The sequence below is a fragment of the Sturnus vulgaris genome, unplaced genomic scaffold, assembly GCF_052056855.1.
Source record: "Sturnus vulgaris isolate bStuVul1 unplaced genomic scaffold, bStuVul1.hap1 Scaffold_192, whole genome shotgun sequence".
Classification (NCBI taxonomy): Eukaryota; Metazoa; Chordata; class Aves; order Passeriformes; family Sturnidae; genus Sturnus; species Sturnus vulgaris.
In genome coordinates this window covers 7,296,205-7,312,258 of record NW_028276155.1, presented here as the reverse complement: position 1 = coordinate 7,312,258, position 16,054 = coordinate 7,296,205, and the positions used below count along the sequence as shown (strand labels likewise).

The window sequence follows — 16,054 nt, the reverse complement described above, 5'->3', positions numbered from 1 at the left end:
GTGTCCACGTCGACTGAGAGGACACTGGCCATCATCTTCTCCTGGCCTGTCAGGGTGAGTCAGGGCACTTAGGTGACTCAAAAATAGCCCTGATATCCCCAAAAATTATCTGGGTACATCTAGATACTGCCCAAAATCATCTGGATCCCCCTCAACAATCACCTTGGTACACCTGGATATGCCCAACAATCACCTGGGTACCCCCAGAAATCACCTGGATATACCTGGGTACCCCCTGGACTCATGTATCACCAAAAACTCCTTGGGACCCTCAAAACGAGTGTCTCAAACATCCTCATTGCTTTGATAGGGTAGACCCGCTGTCCCTAAATTCTTATTAATTTCAATGGGTTAGCTCTGGAGTCCTGTTTATCTCCATTTATCTCTACAAATCCCTCCCAGTGGTCCCACTTTTGCTTCAGTGCTCCCAGTCACCCCATCGTCCCCCTTTAGCCCTTCCCAGTGCTCCCAGTTTAAACAGTAACTCTTCCCAATCAAGCCCTATCAATGGATGGACCTGGTGTCCCTAAAACCCCTAGTGACTTCACTGGGGTAGACCTGGTGTCCTTCAATCCCCTTTGACTTCACTGGCCAGAACTGATGTCCCAATATTTTTGGTGCTAAAAACACCAATTTTGGGCTCAAAATTCCCAGATTTCAGCTGAAAATGGAAAGTTTTTAGCTTACCTGGAGACACAGCTCCAGCATGGACAGCAGGTGAAGCATCAGGGATTCGGGACTGGCCTCCAGGAATTCATCCAGGACATCCAGAGCATCGGCACTGCAATCCTGGAGTGGAAATTCCCAGAATTCAGCCCAAGATTTCCTCCAAATTTTCTCACATTTCCCTATTTTAGGGCCAAATTTCCTCAAAATCCCATTGATTTTAATGGATAGACCAGGTGTCCCTAAATCCCTATTGACTTTAATGGGATAGACCTGGTATCCATAAGTTCCTATTGATTTCATTAGTCATGTCTGATGCCAAAAAAATGTGTATTGGGAGATTGATATTACAAGAGATGGGGCAACTGAGAGACGTTGTAAAAGATGGTTTATGGCCTCATGGTGTTGGTCTCATAGAAGGGTGAGACATTAAAGGTGTTACATCCAATGCCATAATATCAGAAGCTGCCTCATTCTTAGTTACAATGCTTTATGTTCGTTTTTTAGCCAATCAAATACTTCTGTGAAGTTTGCTAGCATTCTTTTACACCAATCATTAATTGCTTTCCTTCTCATGGCTTTGCCACAATGCATCATTTTTAAACCAATCCTATAACACTTCACAAACCTATACTGATGAACCTTAAACTTCTAATTAACTTTATAACAGGTTGTATTGCTAAGCTTCAAAATCTTTTGCTATCTTACTTAACATACTGCTTTGCTTACATAATGCATATTTCTATTTGCTTAAAACATAGTTCTAGTTATACTAAAACCTTATATTCTTGTTTTATATCTATTTTACTGTTAATGCTCTGATTGTCCAAGATTTCTCCAAGGTCTTAGGTCAAACCTCGGATCCATCTCAATCTCTGAGTCTGTATGCACAAGGCCCTGAGAGCTCTCTGTGCCTGCATTTCCCACACCACCTGTCATCTCTGCCTCCAATTTCCTGCTCACACTGGAACCTGGGGACACTTTCTCAGTCGTGTCCCTCAGTGAGACACATGAACGGCATCAGAAACTTTGGATTTTAATTATAAGTGAATTTTTGTGATGTTTCTTAGCAAACAATGGTCCTGCCTTGATTTCCCTCTGGTCTAGTCCAGTTAATTCAGAAGTTTTTCAACTCCAGTTATGGAGAAATATGACAAAGACCTTCTAAGAAATATCCATTCCAATTTTCAAGGGTGTATTTTACTACTGTTCTCTTTAGAGTAGAGGTCATTGCAGCATTCTGTGACTGATATTTGTGAGAAATGGATTTGTAAAGGATTCTCAAAGCCTGACTGAAAGCTCACACACTCTTGTACATCTGCATGCAAACTCTGAGATAAGGTGTGCTGACTTAGAAAGGCCCTGGAATAGAGAAGACATTGCTGAGAGAGAGATTGAACTAGAACGAAGTTTCAAAAAATGGACTTGCAAAAATACCAAGTATTTTGGAGAATTAGAACTGTGAAAAATCCATTGTGGCAAGACCATGTGGAGTAAAATACAAGGTGATTGGTGTTAGAAGTATAAGCACCATTGTGTGGCAAAAGCTAATAGGCTGAAAAACATTTATAAAATATTGTAAGCAGGAAATAACTTGGCTTCTGATGGAATGACATTGAGTTTTGCATCTCTTATTTTTCACCATTCAATGAGACTAATAATGGAATAAAATCTTTTAAAAAATGCGCCTCTCTGTTGCCCCATTTCTGTAAAGCTGGGATTTTCCAACAGTGCTGAGTCCCTGGACATCAGTCCCTGAGAGGGAGCTGAAGGAAAACTTCTCAAGAACTCAAAGTTAAATTGAAACTCCGAAGTTTATAGAAGTTGTAATGGGTCCCACTGATGGATATGACTCAGAAAATGTCCCCAGGCTCCAGTTAGAGCAGAACACTGGAGGCAGTGATGACAGGTGGAGACAAACAAGGGAAAGTTGTCTCTGATGCTGAGCACACCTGGATGTGTTTCAGGAATGCAAAGGGCCAAGGGCTGAGCCCCAGCCCCTGGCAAGGCAGATCCTGTCCCTCCCTCATTGCTCAGGGCTCTTCCCGGGCCACTGGGCTCTGGCCATGTGCAATGCCAAGGGCAGCACCATGGGGCGGCCCCTGCCAGGCTGCTGAGCAGGGACAAGGAGGCAATGAGGCCCCAGCACAGCAAGGCTCACTTGTCCCCTGCTGGCCTCAGGCCCAGGGCCAGCCTGCATGGCCCAAGTGCTGCAGGAGTTGGCTCTGTCAGGGCCTTTCAGCTGCTGCCCATCCCTGTGGCCTCTGCAGCCCAGGCTGTCCTACGGTGTCCATGCCCTGCGCCTCTGTCCCTGCAGGCTGTCGTCATCCCCCGGCTGCCCCACCTCGCTGGCCCCTTCCTTTGCTGACAGCTCTGCCTCCTGCCTGCCTCTGCCTGGACACATAAAGCCTTGGCCTTGACACCAAAAGAGTTCATTTAATTTTTACTGTGCCTGTGAACTTTCAGCAGAGAAACATGGAGCTGCTTTCCCAGCAGACACTGTCAGAAGAGAAGAGAAACACATCTGGCTCAAGGGTGCAGTGACAGAAAAACAAGGACACAACCTGGTAACTTGTGGTGGGTTTTATAGTAATGGTAAATTGGAATACGCATGTAGTGACTAAATATAAGCAACACACTTGTAGAATCACATGTCCACAGAAGTTTAGGAGTTATCCCACATTGGACCTGAAGCCTGAAATAAAGGATGTCCTCTTGAACATGAAATCAGTGTTAAGGAGTCTTATTCTGATATTTTGGAGATTTGGTGACAGAGGGTCCTCACAGAACCAAGGAGTCAGCTGTGACACTGTGGAACCTGAAGGTGCACTGTGGAACCTCCTGCAACCATGGGTGCATTGTGACACTGCAGGGCCTCACAGAACCAAGGTGACCATGTTATAGCACAGAACCTCGTGGAACAAAGGGTCCATGGTGACACTGCAGAACTGCTGCTGAGAGTATGAAAGCTCATGGAACCTGAAGTCTATTGTGACCAAGGGGCCATTGGGACACAGCAGATCCAAGGAGACCATTGTGACACTGAGAAATCTCATGGAACCAAGGGTCCATTTTTACACTGTGGGACCTCATTGAACCAAAGGTCCATGGTGACATTGCAGGTCCTCATGGAACAATGGAGACTATTATGAAACAGAATCACAGAGGTAATGAGTTTGGAAAACATCATGAAGTCCAACCTATCATTTAACTTCAGCTCATCAACTAAACCATGACTCTGAATGCCACGTCCAGTCTTTTTCTAAATGCCACCAGGGGTGGTGACTCCACCACCTCCCTGGGCAGAAGATTCCAGTGCCCAATCACTCTCTCAGTGAAGAATTTTTTCCTGATGTCAAACCTATACTACCCCTGGCTCATCTGCAGACTGTGTCCTCTCATTCTGTCAGTGGTTGCCTGGGAGAAGAGACTGACCCCCACCTGACTACAGCCTCTGTTCAGGTGGTTGTAGAGAGTCTCACTGGAGACCATTGGAGCCATTGGGGCCATTGTAGCATGGCAGGGTCTCATGGAATCAAGGGGACCACAGTGACAGCGCGGGGCTCCATGAGATGAAGGAGCCATTCTGACACTGTGGAACCAAGGAGATCATTGTTACACTACAGGGCCTCATGGAACCAAGGAGGCCATGAGGACACTTTGAGGCCACTTTGAGGAACCAAAGGACCATTGTGGCACTGCAGGGCCTCATGGAAACAAGGGCACAAGAGTGACCCTGTGAGCTCCAAGGGACCGAGGGGGCATTCTGACACTGCAGAACCAAGGAGACCATTGTGACACTATGGGGCATCATGGAGCCGAGAGTCCTTTGTGACACAGCAGGGCCTCATGAAACCATGGAGGCCATTTTTACAATTTGAGGTTTTGTGAAACAAAAGGGCCATTGTGGCATTTCAGGGCCTTATGAAATCAAGGGGCCATTGTGACATTGTGGGGCTCCATGGAAGCAAGGGGCCATTTTGACACTGTGGGGCCTCATGGAATCATGGAGTCCATTGTGACACTACAAGACCTCATGGAAGCAAGGAATCGTTGTGACACTATGGAGTCCTGGCAGGCCAAGGGACAATTGTCACAATGTGTGGCACCATTGAACCAAGGAGTCCATTGTGACACTACAGGGCCCCATGGAACTGAGGATTCATGGAACAGTGCTGGACCCCATGGAAACAAAGGTCCATTGTGACACTGTGGGGCCTCATGGAATCCTGGAGGCCATGATGACACATTGAGCCCTCGTTGAATCAAGGGGCTCTGCAGGACCTTGTGGAACCAAGGAGACCCTTCTGCCACTGTGAGTCCCCATGGAACCAAGGGTCCATTGGGATACTGCAGTGTGGGAAATGCAGGCACGGAGAGCTCTCAGGGCCTTGGGCATACAGGCTCAGAGATAGAGATGAATACAGGGTTTGATCTAAGACCTTGGAGAAGGCTTAGAGAATTAGAGCATTAAAGTGAAACAGACATAAAACAAGAATATAAGTTTGTAGTTTAAGTAAAAATATGTTTCAAGAAAACAGAAATTTGGATTATGTAAGCAAAGCAGTATGTTAAGTAAGATAGTGAAAGATTTTAAAGTTTAGCAAAAATAACTTGTTATAAAGTTAATTAGATGTTAAGATGTATCAATGTAGGTTTGTGCAGTGTTATATGATATACTGAAAAATGATGCATTGCACCAAAGCCATGGGAAGCAAAGCAATTAATGATTGGTGTAAAAAGACACCAGCAAAATTCATAGAAGTTTTTGATTGGCTAAGAAACTAACGTAAGGCATTGGTAACTAACAATGAGGAAGCTTCTGATATTATGGCACTGGATGTAACACCTTTAATGTCTCACCCTTCTATGAGACTGATGAAATAAAGCAATAAACCATCTTTGACAATGTGTCTCAGTTGTTCCATCTCTTGTAATATTAATCTCCCAATAGAGATCTTATGGACATCAGGTCTACCCTTTGAAATCAATGGCAACGTAGGAATAGCAAGTCTACCTATTTTAAAAAATCAAAGGGGATTTAGGAACATCAGGTCTACCTTTTGAAATCAATAGGGATTTAGGGAAACCAGGTCTGCCCATTAAAGTCAATGGGGATTTTGCAGAAATTTGGTGCTAAAATGGGGAAATTTGGGGAAATCTGGGGAAAATATTGGGCTGAATTCCGGGATTTCCATTTCAGGATCAGGGTGCTGACACTCTGGAAGTCCTGGCATAATTCCTGGGAGCTAATCTCAAATTCTTGATCCCACACCTTCAGCCTGTGCTGGAGCTGTGTCTCCACTTAAGCCCAAAATCTTTGTTTTCAGCCCCAAATCTGGGAATTCCGAGCCCAAAGTTGGGATTTTTGGCACCAAAAATTTTCAGACATTGGATCCATCCATTGAAGTCCAAGGGGATTGAGGGATACCAGGACTACCCATTAATAGGGCTTGATTGGGAAGGGTTAGTGGTTCAACTGGGAGCACTGGGAAGGGCTAAGGGGGGACACTGGGGTTACTGGGAGCACTGGGGCATAAGTGGGACCACTGGGAGGGATTTATAGAGATAAATGGAGATAAACAGGACTCAATATGTACCCTTTAAAGTCGATGGGGATTCAGGGACACCAGGTCCACACAGTCAAAGCAATGAAGATTTTTGGGACACCAGTTTTGGGGACCCTCAGGGGATTTGGTTGATGTAGGTGTACCCAGGTGAATATTAGGGTAACCCAGGTGATTTTCAGGGGTACTGAAGCACACTGAGGTGATTTTTGGGGATACCCAGGTGTACCCAGGTGATTTTTGGGGAGATCCAGGTGATTTAGGGGAGTACACAGGTGAACCCAGATACTTTTGGGGGATCTCCAGGTTATTTTTGGGGCACCCAAGTACCCTGACTCACCCTAACAGGCCAGGAGAAGATGATGGCCACTGTCCTCCCAGTCGACGTGGACACAGATGACCCTTGGCAGCCGAGGGGCTGTTGGGGGGCACCTCAACATTCTGGGGGTACCCCAAAAATCCAGGTGAGCACCTCAAGGGTGGGAGAGAGCCCTGAGTTACCTCAGGAGAGGATGCAGTGCAGGTACACCCAGGTGCTTTGGTCCGTGGGGTTGCTGAAGACAGTGTTCTGCACATGGTCTAGCTCTGGGGGGGCAAAGGGGGCACCCCAAAATCTCAGAGGGAGCAGTGGGGGACACCCCAATGTTTGAATACTCAAGTGTACCAGAGTTCAGGTGTACCCATTAAAGTCAAAGGGGATTTAGAGACACCAGTTCTACTCATTCAACCCAACAGGACACATCACCTCCCACTTTAGGTGAGGGAGGGGCTGGAAAATTTTGGGGATCCTGTGAAATTGTGGGAATTTTACTGGGGAATTGCTCCCATTTCTTCAGCCTTTCATGGGGCAGTGCCCCAGCCTCGCCCTTTCTGGAGTCCCTGGCAGCTGCAGGCAGTGGTGCCAGGCTGAGAAGTTGGAGAAGTCGCAGCTCAGCAGTGCCCCAACAAAGGATAGCTTGGCCTCAGGGTCCTGCCTGCCCGCCAGCACCCACTGGTGTTCCTAGGCATAGACTGAGAGGGCACCAGTATAAACCAGTAAGCACTGGGAGCCATCCCTTAGCCCCTGAGGCCTGTGGCAGCAGTTCCCACTATAAACCAGTGTGGGACAAATATTGAGAAAGTAAGAAAACTACAGCCTGAAAAATATTCCAGGCTGCAGCTTTTCAGCTCTGTTCCCAGGTGATAAGCTATTCCAGCTCAAGGCTAGGGAGAATTTGTCCCAGGGTGATAATTTGGTCAAAATAAAAGGAAATTAATAACAAAGATAGAACACCTGTTGTGGTGTGTGACTAGGCCTTGGGAATGGGGTGTCTTCTCTCTGAACCAATCACCTTTTCTCTACTCTTGGAATTGCGAGTCATGCTATAAAACCAAGTGTGTTTCTGAATAAACTTGTCTCTTTCTTCCTGTCATGAAAGATGACCATGTAGCTGTGTATCTTATTTCCGCTGCATTTAAAGGGTTAAAACCCCATTCCATGGCTACAAACCAGTAAGGGTTGATGCACCCAAACCTGCTCCCAGTGTGGTCTAGAGGCTCCCAATGTGATCTAGTGAGATGAGGAACATAAATGGTTTTGAAAATTCAGACTTTTAGAAGTCTATGATATGCTTAAGCAGGTAGAAGGGAAATAGATCACATAGCAGAAACAGTATGTAACAAACCATATAGAAACTTATTTGCTAGGAAAAAACTTTAAGGTAACATATATTGCAAAAACTCAGCAAAGCAAGACCTGGCTATTGTACAAACCCAACAAAACAGAAACCTGTGGCTCCAGAAACCAGCCAGGACCAGCCAGGTGGTTTTGAGTGGGACAAGCTGACCTGAGGGAGAGCCAAACCTCCACTGCACCTGCCCAGAAGCAGAGGTCAAACAGTGATTACTGAGGAAGACACACAGCCTTCATCCCAAAAACCACCAAACACAACCACCAGGAGGGGTGGCATCTAATTATAATACAAAGGGAGAGAAGGTGGAGATGGGTGGACAGGGAGGTGTGGGCTTGTGGGATCAATGTGTATTTATACCTGGAACCTGTCTTGACCAGGTACACGTGGTTTGGAGGAAATATCCCCCCATGTGTCCCCCGTGTGCTGCCAATGAAACACTCTCTACAATTGCAGTGTCAAGTGCTGATTCTCGAAATCAGTTGTTGAGCCAGCCAGAAGGTCTTCGTCTGTCTGCTGGAGCACAGGGGACGTCAACATCCCAGTGCATCCCGGACTTTTTCTGGAGCTGACCTCTGCTCCCCGGTCACTCTCTGTGGGAACGAGCAACCAGCCTCCTATATGGCCTAGAGGAACGTTTGACCAAAATGTTTTGGGGGAGGCCCAAGGTAGGGTGAGCCTGTAAGACACTAGGGATGCCTGCACATGGCTAACAGTGTGTCAGAGACATCCGACACACAGAGCTGACAGGTTTGGGGAAGGTATTTGGAAGCTGGCAAAGGCGTTTCTGTTGACCACTTAGGGTGGCCACTAGCAAGTTTGGGGGTAACTTGAGCAGGAACTACAGTGTTATCAATATTATTAACAGCATAAGTCACTGCTGTAACCCTAACTGCCATAAATTGTGCTTGTTTTTTGTTGTAGGGTGGTGGAAGGAAGTATTTTATATGGTGGTTGGTGGTTTGTGTTTGCATCACTCTCATTTTGGTGGTGGAGAGTTTGGATTTTGGGGAATGTCGTCTCTGTTTTCTGTAGTGGACCTGTGCAATATCTGGTGTAACACTGCCCTCTTGTGTTATTAACTGTCATTGCAACAAGTGAAGATTTCTGTTCTTTTCTGAGGCGTGAGATTCTATTGTTTCTGATGTAATGCTCCCCTCTTGTGTCTGTAACTGTCAATGACAGGTCAGTGATTTTTTTTGGAAACTGTCAGAGTTAAAAAGGTGGTGGAAGCTGGGAGTGAGTGCGGAGGGCTCGACCAAGCAAGGAGGAAGCCCTTTCTAGGTGGCTCCAGATTGAGCCCCCGGATTTCTTGAGGGATCAAGGGAAACTTGTACGGTTGGTACGGGAGGACGGGGGAGTAGAGCAGGTACACTTGGGAGGAATATTCTCAGATTCCATAGATAGTTATCTGGGTTTTGATTGGGAGCAACCTCTAATCAAAAGGGAACCTAGAAGGGTTAGACCAATTCCTTGCTTTGCGTGTGGACCAGCAATTTGGACACCAAGGTGGCATCCAGCCTGGGACCTCCTACAGTGTCATTGGTGCAAAAGGAAGTGGCGCTGCAGATCTAGGAGGTGGACGCCTACATGCCCCAGGTGTACCCCGGACCCATGGCATCATATTCAGGAATTAATACAGGTTGAGTGTGAGATTGTGAATTTGAACTGTGCAAAGAGTTTTTCAGTTCCCAAGGATTGGCACGTTTTCGATGACCACTGGGAGGAAGTGAAAGAATATTGCCAGCAGAGGTTTGGGAGAGGAGATAAGAGAAATAAGGAGAGAAATCATGGGGACCCAGCAAAATAAAGAGGTGCCCAGGAGGAGCCCTTTAGGATGTATACTAACCCACTGGAAGGAAGTTGTGGGGACAGGAGAAACGGAGAGCAAAAGGGTTTTCATCAAATACTCGAATCAATGGTGGCTTCTCTAGAAATCAGAAGATGGGGCAATGTGGCCATTAAATGGAACATGGGACTGTAACACCATGTTGAAGTGAATGTTGTTTTTAAGGTGGGAAGGAAAATGGGATGAGGCATCATATGCAGATGTTTTTCATCTCACAGAACCACCCAGAATGGCAAAGGGATTGTGGTATTAACCCTCCACAAGACCCACTGATCCTAGCGATGGAAAGAGAAAACAGAAGGGTCTCACATATATTAAAATGATGTTGCTCAGCCTGTAGTCTTGGTCAGAAGTGCACTAAAAATGACAAGGTATATAAGGAAGAAGACTCTGATCGGGATGATCTCCCCTCCTCCATCACTAGAGTTGGGTGGGAGCCCAGGAAGGGCACCAGATCAAACTCCAACACCCCTGGGAAGTCCAGCATCCTCCCATACAAAGGCAAAGCTAGGGAACAACCAGCACCTTTGCAGGCACCTCTTAGAGAAGAAGTGGGACCAGATGGAACAATGATGCTACTAAAGGTTCCCTTCAATACCAATGATTTGGAAATTTGGAAAAGGAATGTAAAGGATTACAGAAAGGACCCTCTAAGTATAGCTGAACACTCTTGGTTAATAGTGAAATCACATAACCCGGATTGGAATGCTATACAGTTACTGTTCCATGCAATGACAGAACCAGAGAAACAGCTGATCCCAAAGGTATCCTGGGATTTGGCCCAAGAGCACTGTAAGACATGGGAGAGGATGTAAAGGAATTCTTTCCCCCCCAGGATTCAAAGTGGGATGTGAATAGAATGGCAGGAAGACAGAAGGTACAAGAATATCAGGAGTGGATTGCTGTCCTAGGGTGATGTTATGGTGTTTGTATCTCCAATTGTGTGTCCTGATTATGTTTGGTATTATGTCCTGAGCTTTCAGGACTGTCTCTGAAAGTGAAGCTTTGTTTTGTCTTGTTATCAGCCGGCTCACCTCCCCCATGGTCTATGTTTAGGAGAGGTTTTAGCTCTGTTTGCTTGCTTGCCTGCTTGCTCACTTCTGCCTCTTTTTCTTTCCTTCGCTTTGCCCTTGCTTTTTGCTTATTAGTTAGTTCAGCTAGGCAGTCCAACTTTTTCCCTGGACTGTTTTCTTTTCCACCCCGTCCCCTCCCTCTCCTGGATACCATCTGAACCTGTTCTGGACGGGGACCTGGGAAACACCAAAAAACACCGGGAGTCTGCATTCTGTCACCTGCAGCAGCCATTCCCCAGGGCCAGAGACTGAGAACTGGGCGACCACTGGCCGAAGAGACTGAGTTTGTCATCCCTTCAGAACGGTGAGTTATTTTGTCAGCTGGTGTTGTTTTTTTCCTGTGCTGGGGAGTGTTTTTCTTGTTAAATAAACAGATTTTTTTTTCTCACTCGTCTCTGAGGAAATTCTTCTCGAACCCGGTGGGGGGGAGGGGGGAGGAGTTGTGGGCTTTGCTGTCTGGAGGCTCCTTCTGGAGGTTTTCCCCCAAATTTGCCCTAAACCAGGACAACATCCCTACTCAACATAAGGAACTCAAACCACTGACCTATCCATAAGACTACACAAAAAGAAAGCAATAAATATGTTTTGCTTTCCACTTCAGACAAATCTCGGATTTTTGATTTTTCATTCTATTTGAAGATTTTTCATTCTATTTGAAGTTTGAAGAAACTTGTAGGTTTTTTATTATCTCTAGGCTCTGAACTGGGAGTTGTCATTGTTGTGAAACCAAGATTAATCAGGATTAATACAGAAATAGATGTTCTAATCTATCCTTACACTTCTGTGGCAGAAGCTGCTGGTCCCTAGGAAGGCTAGCTGGTGATTTCTGTCTGTGTTCAAATATTTAAAGCAACAACATTTAGTCCCACACTTTATCTTTCAGAAAAACAATTTGATGGCATCTTAACATTGCTTTCATATCTTATAACATGCATATTTTACTCTTTATGAAGATGAAATATCTTTTAATGCAAGTAACTCTATTGAAACTTCCATTGTAGAAATTCTAAAACTGTTTTAACATAGTGAAAACAAAACAGTCTAAAAAGACAGGTCTAACAGACAGTGAAATGGAAAAAAACAGAAGACTTCAGGCAAAAGTGCATACATTTAACACCTACATTTCTTTCACTGTGCTATCTATTCAGAGAAACAGTAAATTTAAAAGAACAGAAGTTCTTTAAAACCAGAATTTCTAATGACAGAAGCAGCTTTGAAACAACTTTCTATGTAGTTATATTTTTTTCAAAATTTTAAATTGGCTAATTTGTGTCCCAACATTTTGAAGCACAAGGGAGGAAAGGTGGAAAATGCTCTGCAGGGGGATGCAGTTATAGATCTATGAAGTTTTTATGTGTAAAGGAAATGAAAATAATATTAAACACACTGAGCATGACAGAAAAATGCAACAAAGTGCTAACTCAGAGAATAACAACGCTGTGGAGGCACCAGGAAGCAATTCCAGGGCACTGGGCATTTCTGCATTTTAAGCAAAGAGCTTTACAGCTTCTTGAATTTTTCTTTTCCTGTCCATTTTGGAAACCGCCGCCCACCCCGCCTGGCGCATTCTCCTCATGGTTTGGAGTTTCAGTGCAGAGCCTGGAGATTTCCCATGGCATGGAGCTGGTGTCTAGGAAGGGAAATAAAGCCACCCATCAGTTTCTGTAAACAATCTCATTAACTGTTTGGTTTAATCTTATGAAAGGATAACATACCTTTTTTGGTGCTGTGGAATGTAATTGTGAAGCTTGTGGATAATCTTTGTACAATTTTTTAAACATTTCCTCTTCTGAGACTATGCTCTAATAAATTAAAAAGTTGTTTAGTCACGCTATATTAAAAAATACTTTTTCTTTCCCCCTCAGGATATTAAACTATTAAAAAAAAAAAAGTTAAGATGTTTTTATGAGGCATAACAGTTGAATAAAAAGAAAGCAAATTATATACATATAACCACAATTCCAGAAAGAGCCAATCAAGTAAAAATATACACATAAATACTGGCTTGAATGTAGAAGCCCAAACCCTTTATCTTCACTCTTAGACACAGCAGTGAGCACAAAGAACTGTTCAGCACAGGATTTGTTCTCTGGCTCTTACCAGGAGGTCAGTGTGCTCAGAGCTGTCTGACTGACAATCCAGCTGGACAAGCACTTTTTGCTTTTTCCTTGTGCTCTGCTCCGAGGACAGGTTTGTGCTTCTTCCACTTTGCAGTTTATCTGTTGGAGGAGTCTTTATAATATATGTCTGGGAAGGAAAATGTTTGTAGTTTTAAATTCTATTTTATGGGGTAAATATAGAGTCTAAACCCAATCTCATGACCCACTTTACAGTCTGAGTGTCCAAGAAGACACCTGAGAGATGTAGTGGAATTATTTTCTTTCCATCCAAACACGAAGCAAAGACCCAAACAAAGTGGGGTGGGGTAGAAATACCCTTTTTTTGGTTACCAGACTAGGAGAATGAACAGGAAGCTGTGGAAGAGTTGAGTTTCATGGCACATTGTTCTTGATGTTTATCTGCAGAAATTCTGGTTATTCTCAATTGCAGCCACTACACGTGGACTGTATCAAACATCTCAGAAAATGGAAACTAACAAAACTGCAGGAAGAGGCTTTCAGAGAAAGATTGACAGCAATATCAAGATTGGTGTTACTTGAAACAGCCCCTTCACTAGAAGTTAAAGTGAGAAACATTGCAATAGTCCAGTGCAGTCCTTTTTTAGAAAGGTAACACCAAAACGATGGTGGATTCTGTTGTTCCAAGATGAAAACCACAAGCAAATTCCTGACAGGGAAGAAGGGCAAGTTCTGCAGTATTCAGTATTCAGTATTCAGGAATACTTTGATACTTCAGTAATTTTTACAGCTATATAAACTTTTTTCCCTTCCATAGAGAAAAAAGTGCTTTTATAAATGGACACTTTTGAAGACTAAGTAAAACAATTCTAGAGATATAAAACAACAACTGAGAAAGAAAAATGACACACTGGGAGCCCTTCCATAAACTGCTGTCTAATATCTCCATGGAATAGTATCACCCTTTAAAATCCCTGCTTATCTCAGGAAAAAAAAATTAAGCATCTACAGAGAAGTAAGAAATACAGAGAAGTAAGAAATACAGAGAAGTAAGAACAGAAAATGTGTTTTGCTGAACACAAATAATTTATCATGGCACTTCAATTGATTCTACACATATAAATACTTCCAAACTCTAAAACCAATTAAAAAGTTAAAGTTACCTTGTGTTTCTTTTCACTTTCAGGAATCATATTTTGAGAGTGCTCTTTTACAAGATTCTCCTAAAACAGAGTTATGTGATAGGAAGGAAATATTTATTTGAATTCAGTTGTTAAGAATCTTCTTGGTGTAATTACAGAACACAGTTTATAATCACAGACTGTTACAAACTTCACACAAATATATGACCAGACACGGTTTTTCTATTCAATTTCATTCCTTACACAACTTCTAGAGCACAAGCCCAGGCCACACCTCACCCACACTGCTCAGTTAGTGAAAAACTCCACCTTTTCTTCAATTTCTGCTTTCAGCTGTTCCTTAAGGGATGACAGTTCACGTTTCAAACATGACAGCTCATTTTCCTAAAAACAATTAAATAAAGGCTAGGGTTAACTATGCCCAATCCAGAAAAAAGAAAACAGTCCAAAATACTTAATAGGGATATTCATTAGATACAAAAGATAATTCTATTTGTTTTTCAACCCTATACATGAAGCTTTGCTTTACCTTGTTTAAAATTAAAGACTGAAGTACTATAGGAAACAGGTGGTTGATCATAAGTGTTCAAGGTAAGACCTTAAAACACTTGGGAGAATGGGGTGAGAGGGCAGAATCGAACTATTTAAAACAAAAATTTCCTTTTCAAACTGTGAAGTCAGAACATGACACACTGGCTGGAAGAGTAGACACAAACACACTGCTACTCCCATTTAGTTTTAGAAGCATTTGGAGTTTTTAGTGCCCAGAATAAGATCTGTAAGACAATAAAAGGAAATAAATGAGTGGTCTGATTTTTACTGTTCAGTCCCACTAAAGCAGATAGTTAACCCCTCCCCAAATATTCAATAGGAAGAAGTAAAACATGACATTTATAATTCTATTACACTCAAGGTGTGTGGGTTTAACACAGCTTGGCTCTCAGTGGGGGTGGAGTGTTATAAGAACATATTCTATTATTGGCTTTTCACAAATATTAAAATGAATGCTGTATGTATAATGTTGGAAAACTCTGCTGTATGAATATAGTTTCTTTTAGTTCTGCTATTAACAAAACTTAGAAATAGTAGTGTGATAAATACATATATTTTTCTTGGAGTATAAAATGATGATGTAAAAAGGTTTTGTTCATGTATGAGAACGATAAAAATGAGAGAATGGTAAAAAAAAGATAATCAGGAAATTGTTCACATTCTTGGATTATTGGACACCAGAACCCCAGGGAAGAAAAAAAAAATGATTTACAGGTTGGGGGGGGGGATGATTTTGAATAATGCTTGAAGATCTATGAATATACAACATGTTGATGCATTTAAAGAAGTGTTTTCTGAGTTAGTGGGTGGTCTTGGCTGAATGTCAAGCACCAAGCCTTTATAACCTTTTGCTTTATTTTTTGTCTCATTTTTTTTTATTCAACCTTTTAAATTTTACCAGGAAAGGGAATCTCGTTTTTCACAGAAGGAAGCCACAGAAGTGGCTTCGGAGAGAGAAAGCTTCTTCTGAGTCCAGCAGAGCCAATTTCTGAAGGTGGTGATGATGGACACATTGCTGGTCTGATTTTAAAAGTTGGTAATGCTTCTGTGATGACAGATTTAAGGAAGAAAAAAACTGTGTGCACTTCTTCTTCTTCTTCTGAGGGGTGGAAATGTGCGGCAGTAACGGCGTTGCAGTGTTCTCATCCCTCATGGTTTGAGGGAGATGTTGCAGTGTGTTCTCATCCCTCATGGTTTGAGGGAGATGTTGCAGTGTGTTCTCATCCCTCATGGTTTGAGGGAGATGTTGCAGCGTGTTCTCATCCCCTATGGTTTCAGGGAGATGTTGTGGTGTGTTCTCTTCTCAATAATTTGTTCCATTCCCCCCTGCATTGTTAAGCTGTACCTTCCCACCTAGTTGTCCACCTTGCCCTAAACCTGCCCCTTGATCCAGAATATTCCCTGTTCCTCCCACCATTAAGTTGTCAATCCCACTTTTTACCTACCCTTTAGTTTGG

The 16,054-nt window shown here is 43.4% G+C and overlaps 1 protein-coding gene across 1 annotated transcript in view; it reads right to left on the bottom strand.

Annotated features, from left to right (window-relative positions):
• Positions 1-708, bottom strand: part of LOC148218287 (uncharacterized) — a 70,948-nt gene extending 70,240 nt beyond the window's left edge. Inside the window, 1 exon segment of the mRNA XM_088157867.1 lies at positions 688-708. Coding sequence (XP_088013993.1) covers positions 688-708 — 21 coding nt within the window.
• Between the last annotated feature and the right edge of the window lie 15,346 nt (positions 709-16,054).